Source organism: Pseudophryne corroboree, chromosome 9 (genome assembly GCF_028390025.1).
Source record: "Pseudophryne corroboree isolate aPseCor3 chromosome 9, aPseCor3.hap2, whole genome shotgun sequence".
Classification (NCBI taxonomy): domain Eukaryota; kingdom Metazoa; phylum Chordata; class Amphibia; order Anura; family Myobatrachidae; genus Pseudophryne; species Pseudophryne corroboree.
Genome location: NC_086452.1, coordinates 325552758 through 325570518, shown reverse-complemented (window position 1 = coordinate 325570518; position 17761 = coordinate 325552758). Strand labels below are relative to the sequence as shown.

At 48.1% G+C, this 17761-nt stretch overlaps 1 protein-coding gene across 1 annotated transcript in view; it reads right to left on the bottom strand.

Annotated features, from left to right (window-relative positions):
- Nucleotides 1-17761, bottom strand: part of TAB1 (TGF-beta activated kinase 1 (MAP3K7) binding protein 1) — a 249235-nt gene that overhangs the window by 108874 nt on the left and 122600 nt on the right. The window contains exon 4 of the mRNA XM_063940500.1: nt 13421-13507. Coding sequence (XP_063796570.1) covers nt 13421-13507 — 87 coding nt within the window. The remainder of the gene's footprint in view (nt 1-13420; nt 13508-17761) is intronic.

The following is a 17761-nucleotide window of genomic DNA, read 5'->3' as shown; positions in this document are numbered from 1 at the left end:
GGGTTTATATCAGAAATGTGTAACACCTCTTTCATTGCTTCAATCATGCAACAAATGGCCTTAGTGGACATTAGACTAGACTCATCGTCATCGACACTGGTGTCAGTATCCGTGTCGACATCCGCGTCTGCCATCTGAGGTAGCGGGCGTTTTAGAGCCCCCGATGGCCTTTGAGACGCCTGGACAGGCACGAGCGGAGAAGCCGGCTGTCCCGCATTTGGCATGTCGTCAAATTTTTTGTGTAAGGATTCGACGCGTGCACGCAATTCCTTCCATAAGTCCATCCACTCAGGTGTCTGCCCCGCAGGGGGTGACATCCCTTCTATATGCAACTGCTCCGCCTCCACCTCATTATCCTCATCAAACACGTCGACACAGCCGTACCGACACACCGCACACACACAGGGAATGCTCTAACAGAGGACAGGACCCACAAAAGCCCTTTGGGGAGACAGAGTGAGAGTATGCCAGCACACACCAGAGCGCTATATAATGCAGGGACTAACTGAATTATGTCCCCTATAGCTGCTGTTATATATACTGCGCCTAAATTTAGTGCCCCCCCCCTCTCTTTTTTACCCTTTTCTGTAGTGTAGACTGCAGGGGAGAGCCAGGGAGCTTCCTTCCAGCGGAGCTGTGAGGGAGAAATGGCACCAGTGTGCTGAAGGAGATAGCTCCGCCCCTTTTTCGTGGACTATTCTCCCGCTTTTTTCTGGATTCTGGCAGGGGTAATTATCACATATATAGCCTCTGGGGCTATATATTGTGGTATTTTTGCCAGCCAAGGTCTTTTTATTGCTGCTCAGGGCGCCCCCCCCTAGCGCCCTGCACCCTCAGTGACCGGAGTGTGAAGTGTGTATGAGGAGCAATGGCGCACAGCTGCAGTGCTGTGCGCTACCTTGGTGAAGACTGATGTCTTCTGCCGCCGATTTTCCGGACCTCTTCTTGCTTCTGGCTCTGTAAGGGGGACGGCGGCGCGATTCCGGGACCGAACACCAAGGCCAGTTCCATGCGGTCGGTCCCTCTGGAGCTAATGGTGTCCAGTAGCCTAAGAAGCCCAAGCTAGCTGCAAGCAGGTAGGTTCGCTTCTTCTCCCCTTAGTCCCTCGCTGCAGTGAGCCTGTTGCCAGCAGGTCTCACTGTAAAATAAAAAACCTAAATATATACTTTCTTTCTAGAAGCTCAGGAGAGCCCCTAGTGTGCATCCAACCTCGGCCGGGCACAAAATCTAACTGAGGCTTGGAGGAGGGTCATAGTGGGAGGAGCCAGTGCACACCAGGTGACCTAAAGCTTTCTTTAATTGTGCCCAGTCTCCTGCGGAGCCGCTATTCCCCATGGTCCTTACGGAGTTCCCAGCATCCACTAGGACGTCAGAGAAAAAATAATTTTCTACAGGGGGAGTGTTGGCCACGAGGAAGGGGAGCTGCCAGGCAGGGGAAACTGCAGGACCATCGAAATGGAGTCCAACAAGGTCCGGTACCAATAGGACTTAAAAAATGAATTAAGAGGGTCGTACCTTTCCCCCGCCGTGCAGGTGACAGTCCAAGTGAGCAAGAATCCTCCTCCCAGCCCTCCTTCTTACGTCCCAATTCCGGTTGGTCCAATGTCTGTCCCTCCTTGGCCTTTCTCCTAAAAAAGGTGATCCTGAGGGCTGGTAGACATCATCCGATACAGGGATATTTCTTCTCTGATGGTCCTGATCCTTTTCCACCTTGAAAAAAAACCCTTTAATTTGTGTTTTTCATACCATCACGTCTTATGATCCCACCGCTTTCTGGAGGAAAAACGTCCCTTCTTTAAGAATCAGGTTTTCTTAAAAAATCCCACAGGTTTTTTGATCTCACCGCTTTCTGGAGGAAAAACGTCTCCTCTTTAAGAATCAGGATTTCATCAAAAATCCCACAGATAAGTATTCATTTTTCCATCATTCCAATCCATAACCTCCCAACTGAATCATCAGTTCCATTCCCCCACCCCCTTTCCAGCGCCAACTCCTTTCACCCACACACCCCCTTTAGTTCTTTTTTCCTTGGATTATTCTTGGGATTAATCCAGTGGTGTAAAGGGGAGGCAGCAGGATTTTTCCATTTATCAGGAGCCCCTTTTTCATTCTACCAAACCCCTTCTCAAAACACTTGTCCAGTAAGTCCCATTGGAAGGTCCTCGTATGGAACCTGCCGAAGGGAATGGCCTCGTATGATGCCACCCTCCTTCCCAGGACTCGAGTGCAGTGATGCACTGACACCTGTTTTGGTTTTAATAGATTCCTGACCAGTGTCACGAGCTCCTGAGCTCTCTCTACCGGGAGATAAACCCTTTTCTGGTCTGTGTCTAGGATCATGCCTAGGAGAGGTAGATGAGCTGTAAGAACCCACTGCGACTTTGGAATATATACAGAATCCAGCCGTGTTGCCGTTACACTTCCAGAGAAAGTGATACGCTGTACAGCAACTGCTCTCTTGATCTCGCTTTTATGAGGAGATTGTCCAAGTACGTGATAATAGTGACACCTTGCTTCCGCAGGAGCACCATCATTTCAGCCATTACCTTGGTGAATATTCTCAAGGCCGTGGAGAGACCAAACGGCAACGTCTGAAATTGGTAATGACAATCCCGTACCGCAATTCTGAGGTACGCCTGATGAGGTGGATAAATGGGGACATGAAGGTATGCATCCTTTATGTCCCAAGTCACCATAAAATCTCCCCCTTTCAGGCTTGCAATGACCGCTCTTAGCGACTCCATCTTGAACTTGAACCTATTCAGGTATATGTTCAGGGATTTTAAATTCAATATGGGTCTGACCGAACCGTCTGGTTTCGGGACTACAACATTGTCGAATAATAACCCCCTCCTTGTTGAAGGAGGGGAACCTTGACCACCACCTGTTGAAGATACAATTTGTGAATTGCAGTTAACACTGTTTCCCTCTCGTGGGGGGAAGCCGGCAGGGCCATCGGTGAGGGGGCATCTTCTCAAAGTCCAGCTTGTATCCCTGAGACACAATATCTATTGCCCATGGATCTAACAGGGAGTGAACCCACTTGTGGCTGAACTCACGAAGGTGTGCCCCCACCGGGCCTAGCCCCGCCTGTGGAGCCCCAGCGACATGCGGTGGATTTTTGTAGAGGCCGGGGAGAACTTCTGTTCCTGGGAACTAGCTGTGTTGTGCAGCTTCTTTCCTCTGCCCCCGCCTCTGGCAAGAAAGGACGCACCTCAGACTTTCTTGTTTCTTTATTCGAAAGTCTGCATTTGATAATGTCGTGCTTTCTTAGGCTGTGCAGGAATATAAGGCAAAATATCAGAATTACCAGCTATAGCTGTGGAGACCAGGTCCGAGAACCCTTCTCCACACAATTCTCAGCCTTCCATATGCCTCTTAAGTCTGCATCATCTGTCCATTGCATATTCTACAGGAAACGTCAAGCAGAACTCGACATAGCTTAGACTCTAGGACCCAGTATACTCAGGTCTCTTTGGGCATGTTTTATATATACATATCTCTTAAGACAGCATCTTTAATATATATATATATATATATATCTATATGTATACTAGGGTCTCAATCTCTGCTGAAAAGGTACCTGTCCACGCTGCCACAGCGCTATAAACCCATGCCGACACAATCGCCGGTCTGAGTAGTGTACCAGAATGTGCACGCTATCTGCAGGATCCCTGAGAATAGCTAGGGCTACCTTCTGGGCAAACGTGACACCCTAGGGGAAGATTCCCATCACATCCTGGCCCTAGTGGGGAAAGGATACTGCCTGAGAATTCTTTGTGGGAAGCTGCAGTCTCTTGTCTGGAGATTCCCGCTCTTTTTTCCTCATGAGAGGAGGGAAATTTACATCAGCTTTCTTCCCCTTAACATGTGTACCCTTGTGTCAGGGACAAATGAGTCATCAGTGATATGCAAATCATCTTCTATTACAATAATCATATATTGAATACTTTTCTGCCATTTTGGCTGTAACTTTGCATTATCGTAGTCGACACTGGAGTCAAACTCCGTGTCGATATCAGTGTTTATTATTTTGGATAGTGAGCATTGTGAGACTCTGAAGGTCTCTGTGCCATAGGGACAGACATGGGTAGATTTCCTATCTGTTCTCTAATCTTTTGTGCAATAAATTCACCTTAGCACTTACACATATCCAAACAGGTGTCGGCGTTGTCGACAGAGACACCCTCTCACACACATATTTGCTCTATCTCCTCCTTAGGTGAGCCTTTTACCTCAGACATGTCGACACACACGTACTGACACCACACACACAGGGGATGCTCTATTTGAAGACAGTTCCCCCACAAGGCCCTTTGGAGAGACAGAGAGAGAGTATGCCAGCACACCCCCCAGCGCTATATGACCCAGGAATCACACAGTAACTTAGTGTTAACCCAGTAGCTGCTGTATATATTGTTTTTACGCCAATTTTATGTGGCCTCCCTCTCTATTTCACCCTCTCTATCGTGCTTCTGCAGGGGAGAGCCTGGGGAGCTTCCTCTCAGCGGAGCTGTGGAAAGAAAATGGCGCTGGTGAGTGCTGAGGAAGAAGGCCCCGCCCCCTCAGCGGCGGGCTTCTGTCCCGCGATTTTGTGTAAAATTAATGGCGGGGGCTCATGCATATAACAGTATCCAACTGTATATATGCTGCTTTTGCCAGGAGGTACTTAATTGCTGCCCAGGGCGCCCCCCCCCCTGCGCCCTGCACCCTACAGTGACCGGAGTGTGTGGGTTAGTGTGGGCGCAATGGCGCACAGCTGCAGTGCTGTGCGCTACCTCATATGAAGACAGGAGTCTTCTGCCGCCGATTTTGATGTCTTCTTGCTTCAACCCGCCGGCTTCTGTCTTCTGGCTCTGCGAGGGGGACGGCGGCGTGGCTCCGGGAACGGATGACAAGGTCAGGTCCTGTGTTCGATCCCTCTAGAGCAAATGGTGTCCAGTAGCCTAAGAAGCGCAACCTAGCCGCAGTTAGTAGGTTTGCTTCTCTCCCCTCAGTCCCACGTAGCAGAGAGTCTGTTGCCAGCAGAAGCTCTCTGAAAATAAAAAACCTAACTAAAATACTTTCTTATTAGCAAGCTCAGAGCTCACTAAAATGCACCCAGCTCTGTCCGGGCACAGATTCTAACTGAGGTCTGGAGGAGGGACATAGAGGGAGGAGCCAGTGCACACCAGTAGTACTTAATCTTTCTTAGAGTGCCCAGTCTCCTGCGGAGCCCGTCTATTCCCCATGGTCCTTATGGAGTCCCCAGCATCCACTAGGACGTTAGAGAAAAGCAATCGTGAATCCTGTTTATTCCATAAAGTATATCTCCTAGCCTAATGATCTGGAATCCTAAACCCATCAAGAGACCTGATAAACATAAGGGACATGTCATACAGGCAATTCCTGCAAGGTAAAAGTACAGATGTGTCCTTATGAGATGTGGTTAATAACCCGCCTGTCGGGATCCCAGTGTTCAGGATCTCAACGCTGGAATCCCGACAGCCGTGGAAATACTGGCACTCGGAATACCGAACCATTAGGCTCATATATTGTGTGTAAATTTGGCTCTGGTACTAGCCAATACCTCCTGAACAATTTTCCTAACCACACGTCCCTGCTCAATATGCCATGCAAGTGCAAGATGCCTTGGGTGCGTAACCTGCCAGGTCCCGTAGAACTTTGCGAACGTTGGGCATCTTTTTATGTCAAAAATGTGTCTGCGTTGCAACGCGATGCGAATAGGATGCATCTGGAGACACTGCTGATTAATTTTTTTTAATTTCTTTTTAACTTGTGTAATTTTTATTGATTTTATCACAACAAGAAAAAGACCTACAAAACAAAGACAAAGCACAGAGAAAAAAAAAGATGCAATGCACATGTCACAATGTCAGATAAACATCAGTAAAGAACACCATGTAGCATCAGTTTGTGGTCCTTAATTATGCATACATCAGAAAGGAGAAAAAAAAAAGAAAGAAAATAACCCCCACATTGTTATATAAAACATAAGGTGGAGATAAGCAGCGCAGAAAAAAACCCCATAAAGTACCCACCAATCAGATATAGGAAGGATAGAGAAGAGATACCTCACACTAACCCATCATACATTCAATTAATCAGAGAGTTGAGCTGAAGCCACCATATCTGTAGCAAGGCGGGAGGTATTCCACCTATCCCATTTGTTAAGATAATGAGGTAGGGTCCCCCAAGACCTATGTGTAAACCGCTCATGCCCAGATACCTCGTTAACCAAGGCCCTCCAGTTGTACAGATTAGGAGAGGAAGCCGCAAACCAGTTCCTAGCTATAATCACTTTTGCCAAGGTGGTCAGACATAAAATATATTTATAAAGTGCCGGGGAATAGTTTTCCTCTAAGTCTAAAGCTAAAATACACAATTTAGAAGAGAAGGGGGGTAACAATGGTTCAGTGAGTACTATGTCCGCCCACACTGCCTCCCAAAAAACATACACGGTTGGACACAGCCACAATAAGTACCAGAAGGTAGCTTCAGGGGCACCACAGCGCGGACAATTTGCATCAGGCCTCAATCCGGCTTTACATAGAGAAAATAGGATTTTCCTATTTTCTCTAGAATCCATTAGGGATACTGGGGGAATCTAGTACGATGGGGGTTTCCCAAAGCTTCCAGAACGGGCAGGAATGTGCAGCACCGCCTGTCCAAACTGGGAATCCTCTTTGGCCAGGGTATCAAACCTGTAAAATGCTACAAAAGTGTTCTTCCCCGACCAGGTAGCAGTTCGGCATAGTTGCAAGGCCGAGACTCCATGGACAGACGCCCAAGAAAAGCCCACCAATCTAGTAGAGTGGGCCTTTAGAGACTTAGGAACAGGTAAGGCTGCCAGCACATAGGCCTGTTGGATAGTAAGTCTAAGTCAACAAGCAATGGACTGCTTCGAAGCAGGACAACCCTTTATCTGCGCATGATAGAGCACGAACAAGAAATCAGTCTTTCTGATTCAAGCCGTTCTCTTGACATAGATCTTTAAGGCTCGCACCGCATCCAATGCCTCCGGAGTAGCAGAAGTGCCAGAACTTGACGGAACCACAATAGGCTGATTCAAGTGGAACGCAGAGACGACCTTTGTCAGAAACTGCTGCCTAGTCCTGAGCTCCGCTCTGTCCTCGTAAAAGATCAAGTAGGGGCTTTTACATAATAAGGCCCCCAATTCTGAGACACACCTAGCAAAAGCCAGGACCAACAACATCACAGTCTTCCACGTGAGGTATTTTATCTTCAACCGTTATCAGAGGTTCAAACCAGGAGGACTATAGAAATTTCAACACTACATTCAAATCCCAGGGTGCCGTGGGCAGCACAAAAGGAGGTTGAATGTGAAGCACCCATTGCAAGAAGGTCTGAACTTTTGGCAACACTGCCAATTTCTTCTGGAAGAAAAATTGAGAGAGCTGAAATGTGGACCTTAATGGAACCCAGACGCAAGCCCTTATCCACACCAGCCTGCAGGAAACGGAGGAACCATCCCAAGTGGAACTCCGCAGGCGGATACGTGCGTTCCTCGCACCAAGAGACATATCTTCTCCAGATATGATGATAGTGTTTTGACGTCACAGGCTTCCTGGCCTACACAATGGTAGCAATAACCTTTTTGGAAAGGCTCGTGAGCTAGGATGTTCCGCTTAACCTCCATGCTGTCAAACGAAGCCGCCATAAGACCTGATAGACGAACGGTCCTTGTTGAAGAAGATCTCTTCTCAGTGTCAGAGGCCAAAGGTCTCTGAAGGACATGTCCAGAAGATCCGCATACCAAGCCCTCCGAGGCCAATCCGGGGCAATCAGAATTGCCTGGACTCCTTGATTCCTGATTCGCTTAAACACCCTTGATTCGCACCCTGATTCGCTTGAGCAATGGAATCGGAGAAAACAGGTAGACCAGCCGGTAAGGCCAAGGTGACGTCAGTGCATCTACCGCTCATGCCTGAGGGTCCCTGGTTCGTGAGAAATACCAATAAAGTTGAGTCAAGAAGCCATCATGTCTATTTGTGGGCAGCCCCACCGGTCGCTGATCTGCTGAAACACCTGATTGTGAAACCCCCACTCTCCTGGGTGGAGATCGTGACGGCTCAGGAAGTCCGCTTCCCAATTGTGTACTCCCGGAATGAAGATTGCGGACATTGCTCTTGCATTTCTTTCTGCCCAGAGGAGTATCTTTGACACCTCTCGCAAGCAGGCCCTGCTTTTTGTCCCTCCTTGTTGATTGATGTACGCCATTGCCGTGGCATTGTCTGACTGTACCTGGATCGCGTGATCCCTGAGCAGAGGAGAGGCCCGAAGCAGAGCATTGTAGATCACCCGAAGTTCCAGAATGTTGATCGGAAGGAGGGCTTCGTGGGCTGACCACCTGCCCTGGAACTAAGCCCCCTTGGTGACAGCTCCCCATTCTCTCAGACTTGCATCTGTCGTGAGGAGGATCCAATCCTGAATCCCGCAACTTTGGCCTTCCACTAGGTTGGAGGAATGCAGCCACCACAGGAGAGAAATCCTGGCCTGAGGTGACAGCAGAATTATCCGGTGCATCTGAAGATGTGATCCGGACCACTAGCTCATGAGATACAATTGAAAAGTCCTGGCATGGAACCTTTCATACTGGATCACCTCATACAAGGCAACCATTTTCCTCAACAATCTTATGCAAAGATGGATGGATACCGGAGTAGGCCGGAGAACCATGCAGACCATCTCCTGAAGTGTTCTCGTCTTGTCCACTGGGAGGAACACTTTTTGGGCCACAGTATCCAGCAACATTCTCAGGAACAGGAGCCTCTGAGTTGGCACCAGGTGGGACTTCTGTAAATTGAGGATCCATGCATGGTGAGGTGGCCAAATTGGGATATGGAGATAGGTGTCTTTAATATCCAGGGAGACCATGAACTCCCGTTCTTCCAGGCCCGCAATCACTGCTCGCAAGGATTCCATCTTGAACTTGAAAACCTTTAGGTAAGGGTTCAAGGATTTTAGATTCAAGATGGGCCTTATCGAACGTCTGGTTTTGGTACCACAAACAGTTTGGAGTAGTAACACTTTCCCTGTTGTTGAAGCGGCACTGGAACAATGACTTGGGATTGGACCAATTTTAGGATGGCCTGTTGCAACGTAACATGTGTATCCTCCAAAGCTGGTAGGCTTGATTTGAAAAATCGTTTGGGAGGAGCACTGTCGAACTCCAGCTTGTAGCCCTGTGAAATGAGGTCCTTGACCCAGGTATCCTGGCAGGAACTTACCAAGATGTGGCTGAAGCGACGCAGCCGAGCTCCTACCTCGAGGTCCCCTCGGGGTGGGTGGGCACCGTCATGCTGAGGCCTTAGTGGAAGCTGCGCCGGTTCTCAGGAGAGCACCAGTGATCAGTTTCTTGTTTTACCTCTGGTGCCTCTAGCAGCATTGGAGGCACCTCTGGCCCTAGATTTAAATCTGTTAGACCGAAAGCACTGGCTAGATGGCCCCGGGTAGAAACATCTAGACGGCAGGGCCCCACAGGGGAGAAACATGGATTTCCACTACAGTAACTTTAGAAATCCACATATCCAATTCCACCCAGAACAGCCATTCCCCCGAAAAGGGGAGAGACTTGACACTGCGCTTAGATTCTATGTCCGCTATCCACTGACGCAACCACAAAGCCCTGCGCGCCGACACTGCCATAGCAGTGGTCCTAGCATTAATATTGCCTATCTCCTTGAGAGAGTCACACAGGACACGTGCAGTGTCCTGAATGTGTTTCAGGAGAGTCACTGTAGTGACCAGGGACATATCCCCCAGAGAGGCTCTCTTGAATCTGAGTAGCCCATGTATGAATGGCATGAGTCATCCAGCAACCTGCTATGACCGGTCTTTGTGACATACCCGCTGCTGTGTAGATAGACTTCAGTGTAGTCTCTATTTTCCCATCCCCACGGTCCTTTATGGTGAAGGAGCCCGAGGCTGGCAGTCCCGCCTTTTTAGACAGACGCGAGACTGATAAATCCACAGCTGGGGGTTCTTCCCAGAATTTTCTGCCTTCAGGAGCAAATGGGAAAGTGTGCAAAAACCGTTTTGACACTTGGTATTTCTTATCTGAATTTTTCCAGGCTAACTTAAATAGGTCATCTAACTCTGCAGAATCAGGGAAAGTGACATTGATTTTGTTTTGTGTGAAGAAAAACGACTGCTGTGTTGCAGCGTCCTCTAGACGGAGTTTTAACACGTCCCATATAGCTAAAACGAGGGGCACAATACCCTGTGCAGAAGGGGAATCCCCAGTAACGGTATCCAATTCCTCCCTCTCATGCTGTATTTCCTCATCAGAATCTGAGAGTAAAGCAGGTAACCCACGTTTTAGTGGTCCTGAGTTACTGGGGGGGTTGCTGTTGAACCTCTGCCCTAGCAGCTAGGTCTGCAACAGCTTGCTGCAGTTGTTGAGTTTTTGAGCATTAGCAGTAAACTGTGATGACATATCTGATATCATTGATTTTATAGCACCTAGCCAGGAAGGCTCTTGACCCCCCCCCCCCCCCTCCCCCCAGTCCTCTCACTGAGTTGCGAGGACTGACCACATTGTTCCGAAGATACTGAACCAGATGTAGAGGGAGAGAATCTGGTGTGACATACACTGCACAACTGGTGTTTTACCATGTTTATAGTAAACAACACTCATACACACTCATATACACACAGACAAGTAATACAATAGCAAGCCTGCCCTTACAGTATGTGAGAGGGAGACAGAGAGAAGGGACCAGCACACCCAAGCTATTCAGTCCCAGTAAGGCTGCAAGATGATATATAACGGTGAAACACCAGTGTTTTTGTCCTTTTCAGGACACAGATTGTGTACAATAGCGGCTCTCCCCCTATGCTATACCCCTGTACCAGTTTTCCTGCGTAACCTGAGTGTCGGGAGGAGCTGTGTGTGCCTTCAGCTGCAGCTGGAAGCAGAGGTAGGCGTCAAAAAGCTGCTGGTCCCGCTCTGAGGAAGATCCGCCCCCTGTAATGGTGCTGGAGTTTCAGTAATCTTGATACTGGCAAAAGTCTCCCTGAGAGTATAAAACATCACACAAGTGCTAGTTTTACCCACCACTGCCAGTGTACGCAGGGGGACTATAGTGGTTCCCCCCCCCAGGAGGGTCCCGTATGCCGCCCCTGCGTTTTGCCGCACCATGAACCGGGGCCCCCGGTTTGTACTCACCACTGCTGTCACCTTCAGGCTATCGTTAGGGGTGTGCGGCGTGCTGCGATTGTGACCACCAAGGCGCAGTGCCCCGCTGTACAACAGCCTCTCAGGACGGTGGTCCTGCAGTGGGGAAGCGGCTCTGACATCTCGCAAGGCAGGTGACCGCCCCCCCCCCTGTCCCCCTAACTCACGGTGTAGGTATGCTGTTGCCCAAACAGCATACTGAAAATAACAAAGATTTAAAAGAAATTGAAGAAAACTCTCTGGAGCTCCAGAATGTGCATCCTCTCCTGAGGGCACTTTTTTCTAGACTGCCTGTGGGAGGGGGCATAGAGGGGAGGACCCAGCACACCCAGTTGAAGAAATTTAAAGTGCACCGGCTCCTTTGGACCCTGTCTATACCCCATCGTACTAGATTCCCCCAATATCCCTTATGGATGCTAGAGAAATGATACAATTGTATGTGACTGAGTCTGCATACGGAGCACAATGGAACTTGCACTGAAAAAAAGTTTTGAATACAGATTCAGAGACTCATTCAAACAACGATCCAAAGAGGAGGAACAGACAGACAGGGGTGACACAGATAGGGTAGACTATGAGCATGGAGCCAGATGAGAGCTGGCTGGCTTTGATGAAGAAGTTGGTCTTGAGAAGTCCTTGGAAGGATTTAGGCTGGGTACACATTAAACAAATATGTCGGTGAGCCGGCCATCCGAGTAGGTGATCCAGGTAAGTATACACAATCACCGCTTAATGTGTCGGTCCAGCTGTGACGTCAGCCTCCGCAGCAAGCGAGTACCGCCTGCACACACAGACAGTTGCACCGATAAATCGGTAATCAGCTGTACTGCACAGTCGACACTATGTCTATGAACAACGTTGTTCACAGACATATTGGGTGTACACTCCCACCATCGGTCTCTCTATATATTGGCTGATATATCGCCTAATGTGTACCCAGCTTTAGACTCCACTTGCTACTTATAAGTATTCAAATTTATGTTTAAACTCTGCTGCAAGAATAGTCTAGCATGTCTGCGGGGATTAAAATAAGGTATCAAAAACTTTATTTGGAAAAGAATAATACAGGATATATATTTTCCATTATTCTGAAAGCATGATTTTCTTTTAAAGGAAAATAAACATGCTTGATTAACTTAGCACTTTATATATTTTACATTGCTCTAAAAAGCACTTGTATTTATAAACAGGGCAGGTGTCTCCTCTTAGGTGGCGCTGGTCTACTGAGAGGCCTCAGGAGTAATCCTTTATTTCTCTGCCAGTGTCCTGCTGCTGATTTAGGTCTCCTGTGTTCTTGTAGCTGGAAGGGGTGGCCTTCAGTATGCCGACTGACGGGATCCCGGCACACAGTATACCGGCGCCGGAATCCCGACAGCCCGCACACGACCCCCGTGGATGGAGAATAAAATAGCGTGGCGAGCGCAGCGTCCCCGCAAGGGGCTCCTTTGTGCTCGCCACACTGTCGGTAAGCCGGTGGTCGGGCTCCCGGCGCCGGTATGCTGGTCGCCGGGAGCCCGACTGCCGGCATACCATACTGAACCCGCTGGAAGATGTCAGGGACATACTGATTTAACATGAGGTACAAATATGGGCAAAATATTAACATTCGATCTGAGCTCCTCTCTTGCTACAAGAAGGCCAAGCCATCTTCTATTTGAAATCTGTGTTGTATATTCACTGATTTATACCAATTTTTCCGATGTAGTACATTTTCTGGTGAAGAGTGTATATTCTGTTCCCAAAAATGTTGTGTTTTGCACAAAAATAAAAATAATTGGCAAGAGAATTACATCAAATTGCAAATATGGTGCATGAGCAATAAGATACTTTGTCCCAGTACCCCTGTGACCACACACTGGCCACATCAATGTTACAGAGAGGGAGGGGAGTTAAACAATACTCCTAAACATCCAGATTGAGGGGATAGTCCCACAACAAGGATGTTCATGTAGATTTCTTATTTTTCTTTTGGAAGGGACTCTAGCCATGCCCGTGTTTGGGTGGGGGATATTACAATATTAAAAACTTTCCAATAATAGGCGTTATAATTAAACTATTATTACCTGCAATGGGCTGCAAGGCATTACTGGTTGTATCAGCACATGCTGATTGAAGATTCTGTTACTATAATTTAACATAATCTAGCAAGTTAAATTCCAAAGCTTTCACAATCGTTACTTAGGTATTTCGTCATTGTATATACAGTATCTCTACAGTTACCTCTGGCAGCTGGGACAGGAGGCTTGCTTTTTCTGCTAAAGAATCATCAATAGACTCAAGGAAACTTCGCTCCACCACATCAAATGCCTAAATGACAAACACAACACGCAGAAACATCACTTAAAGGTCACTGCAGAAAACAATGCAGCAACAAAGATTAAATACCAGGCTAGTCTATTAGCTGGTCAACTCATAGCATATTCTTATGTCCGGCACTCCTTGCCTCCCTCTTATAAACGACCTGGTGCCATACAAATTATAACAGGATTTTAATACCTACCGGTAAATTCTTTTCTCCTAGTCCGTAGAGGATGCTGGGGTCCACTTCAGTACCATGGGGTATAGACGGTTCCGCAGGAGCCATGGGCACTTGAAGACTTTTCAAGGGTGTGAACTGGCTCCTCCCTCTATGCCCCTCCTCCAGACCTCAGTATAGGAACTGTGCTCAGGGAGACGGACATTTCGAGGAAAGGATTTACTTTTAATTTTACGGTGAGATTCATACCAGCTCACACATCAACCATGCCGCACAACATGGCATTCAACAAAACACATGCCAACGGCATGAACAAACGCAGCAACATGCTGAAAATAATCGTAACACAACACTTGTGTAACTACAAAACTAATAACTGCAGGTAAAGTACGCACTGGGTCGGGTGCCCAGCATCCTCTACGGATTAGGAGAAAAGGATTTACCGGTAGGTATTAAAATCCTGTTTTCTCATACGTCCTAGAGGATGCTGGGGTCCACTTCAGTACCATGGGGTTATACCAATGCTCCATTACGGGCGGGAGAGTGCAGATGACCCTGCAGCACCGATTGACCAAACTTGAGGTCCTCATCGGCCACGGTGTCAAACGTTTTGCAAACGTGTTTGCCCCTGACCAAGTAGCTGCTCGGCAAAGTTGTAACGCCGAGACCCCCCCGGGCAGCTGCCCAGGATGAGCCCACCTTTCTAGTAGAATGGGCATTTACAGACTTCGGTATCGGCAATCCTGCCGTAGAATAAGCATGCTGAATCGTCCCTCTGATCCAGCGCGCAATGGTCTGCTTAGAAGCAGTACATCCAACCTTGTTGGGATCATACAGGACAAACAAAGCCTCTGATTTCCTTATCCGAGCTGTTCTTGCGACATAAACTTTCAAAGCTCTAACCACATCAAGAGACTTTGACGCAGTGAAGGTGTCAGTAGCTACTGGCACCACAATAGGTTGGTTTACATGGAAAGACGAAACCACCTTCGGAAGAAATTGTTGGCGAGTTCTCAACTCTGCCCTATCTTCATGGAAGATCAGGTAAGGGCTCTTGTGAGACAAGGCCCCCAACTCAGACACCCGCCTTGTGGATGCCAAGGCCAATAGCATGACCACTTTCCAAGTGAGAAACTTCAATTCTATCTCCTGTAGAGGTTCAAACCAATCTGACTGAAGGAATTGCAACACCACATTAAGGTCCCATGGTGCCACCGGAGGCACAAATGGAGGTTGGATGTGCAGCACCCCTTTCACGAACGTCTGAACTTCTGGAAGGAAGGCCAATTGTTTTTGAAAGAAAACCGATAAGGCCGAAATCTGGACCTTGATTGAACCCAACCTTAGGACCGCATCCACACCCGCCTGCAGAAAATGGAGAAAACGTCCCAAGTGAAACTCTTCCATAGGAGCCTTCTTGGATTCACACCAAGACACACATTTTCTCCAAATACGGTGGTAATGTCTAGACATTACTCCTTTCCTGGCCTGAATAAGAGTGGGGATGACTTCTTTGGGAATACCCTTTCAGGCTAGGATCCGGCGCTCAACAGCCATGCCGTCAAACGTAGCCGCGGTAAGTCTTGATACACGCACGGCCCCTGCTGCAGCAGGTCCTCGCGGAGAGGAAGAGGCCGAGAACCTTCTATGAGCAACTCCTGAAGATCTGGATACAAAGCCCTCCTTGGCCAGTCTGGGACAATGAGGATCACTCGAATCCTTGTTCTTCTTATGAGCTTGAGAACTTTTGGTATCAGTGGCAGTGGAGGGAAGACATACACCGAACGAAACACCCACTGTGACACCAGTGTATCCACTGCTATTGCTTGAGGGTCTCTCGAGCTGGAACAGTATCTCTGAAGCTTCTTGTTGAGACGAGATGCCATCATGCCTACTTGAGGAACTCCCCAAAGACTTGTCACCTCTGCAAAGACTTCTTGGTGGTGGCCACACTCTCCTGGATGAAGATCGTATCTGCTGAGGAAGTCTGCTTCCCAGTTGTCCACTCCCGGAATGAAAATTGCCGATAGAGCTCTTCTGCCATTGCCGCTCTGCTTTTCGTTCCGCCCTGACGGTTTATGTACGCGACTGCTGTTACATTGTCCGACTGGATCTGCACGAGTTGATCTTGAAGAAGATGCACCGCTTGTAGAAGGCCGTTGTAAATGGCTCTCAATTCCAGAACGTTTATGTGAAGACAGGATTCCTGACTTGACCATTTTCCTTGGAAGCTTCTTCCCTGTGTGACTGCTCCCCAGCCTCGGAGACTTGCATCCGTGGTTACTAGGACCCAGTCCTGAATCCCGAACCTGTGGCCCTCTAATAGGTGAGAACTGTGTAGCCACCAGAGGAGCGAAATCCTGGCTTTGGAGGACAGGATTATCTTCTGGTGCATGTGTAGGTGGGATCCAGACCACTTGTCCACCAGGTCCAACTGGAATACTCTGGCATGTAATCGGCCAAACTGTATGGCCTCGTAGGCCGCTACCATCTTTCAACAACCGAATGCATTAATGGATTGACACTCTTGTTGGTTTCAAAATTTGTTTGACCATTCTCTGGATTTCCAGAGCCTTTTCTACTGGAAGAAATACACTCTGTACTTCTGTGTCCAGTATCATACCCAGAAAGGACAATTTTGTCGTCGGTTCCAACTGCAACTTTGGAAAATTCATGATCCAACCGTGTTGTTGGAGTACTGACAGGGAGAGTGCAATGTTCTGCACTTTTATCAGGAGATCGTCCAGGTAAGGAATTATACTGACTCCTTATTGTCGAAGGAGGACCATCATCGGTGCGTGGAGAGTCCGAACTGCAACGTCTGGAACTGGAAATGGCAATCCTGTACTGCGAATCTCAGATAAGCTTGATGAGGAGGATAAATGGGAACATGTAAGTAAGCATCTTTTAGGTCTACAAACACCATGAAGTCCCCTTCCTCCAGACTGTAAATCACTGCCCTCAGAGATTCCATCTTGAACTTGAATCTTTTCAGGTAGAGATTCAGAGATTTCAGGTTTAAAATTGGTCTGACCGAGCCGTCCGGCTTCGGAACTACGAAGAGGCTTGGATAAAACCCTTCTCCCTGTTGAGACAAGGGTACCAGGACAATGACTTGATCCTGACATAATTTCTGAATTGCAGCTGTTACTACTCTGTCCGGAAGAGAAGCTGGCAAGGTCGATTTGAAAAATTGGCATGGGGGGGGACATCTTAAAACTCCAGTTTGTATCCATGGGACACTATTTGCAAGACCCATGGGTCCAGGCCAGATTGAACCCAGAGCTGACTGAAAAGTTTTAGACGTGCTCCCACCCGAGCAGACTCCCGCACAGGAGCCCCAGCGCCATGCTGCAGATTTGGCAGAAGCAGGGGTTGATTTCTGCTCCTGTGATCCTGGAGACGCTGGACTTTTTTCCTCTTCCCCTCCCTCTACCTGCAAAGAAAGAGGAACCTTTACCCTTTTTGTATTTGTTGGGCCGAAAGGACTGCATCTGAGAGTGATGTGTCTTCTTCGCCGGCGCAGGAGCATAAGGCAAGAATGTCGACTTACCTGCAGTAGCCGCAGAGACTAAAGCATCCAGCCCATCTCCAAACAAGGCCTCACCTTTATACGGGAGAGCCTCCATATTTCTTTTGGAATCTGCATCAGCATTCCATTGGCGAATCCACAACGCCCTCCGAGCTGAGACCGCCATGGTAGCGCCTTTTGAACCCAAGATCCCAATATCTTTCATGTCTTGTAGCATGTATGCAGCAGCGTCTTTAATATGACCTAACGTTAGGAGTATCTCGTCTCTATCTATCGTGTCAATTTCAGATGACAAGTTGTCTGACCATTTTTCGATAGCACTACTCACCCACGCACAAGCAATGGTGGGCCTGAGTAGCGTACCATTGGCCACATAAATAGATTTTAACGTAGTCTCCAACTTGCGGTCTGCCGGCTCCTTTAGTGAAGCCGTTCCAGGTGCAGGGAGAATCACCTTTTTAGTTAAACGTGACAGGGCACTGTCTAGAACGGGGGGTGACTCCCATCTTTTTCTGTCCTCTGCCGGGAAAGGATAAGCAACCTGAATTCTTTT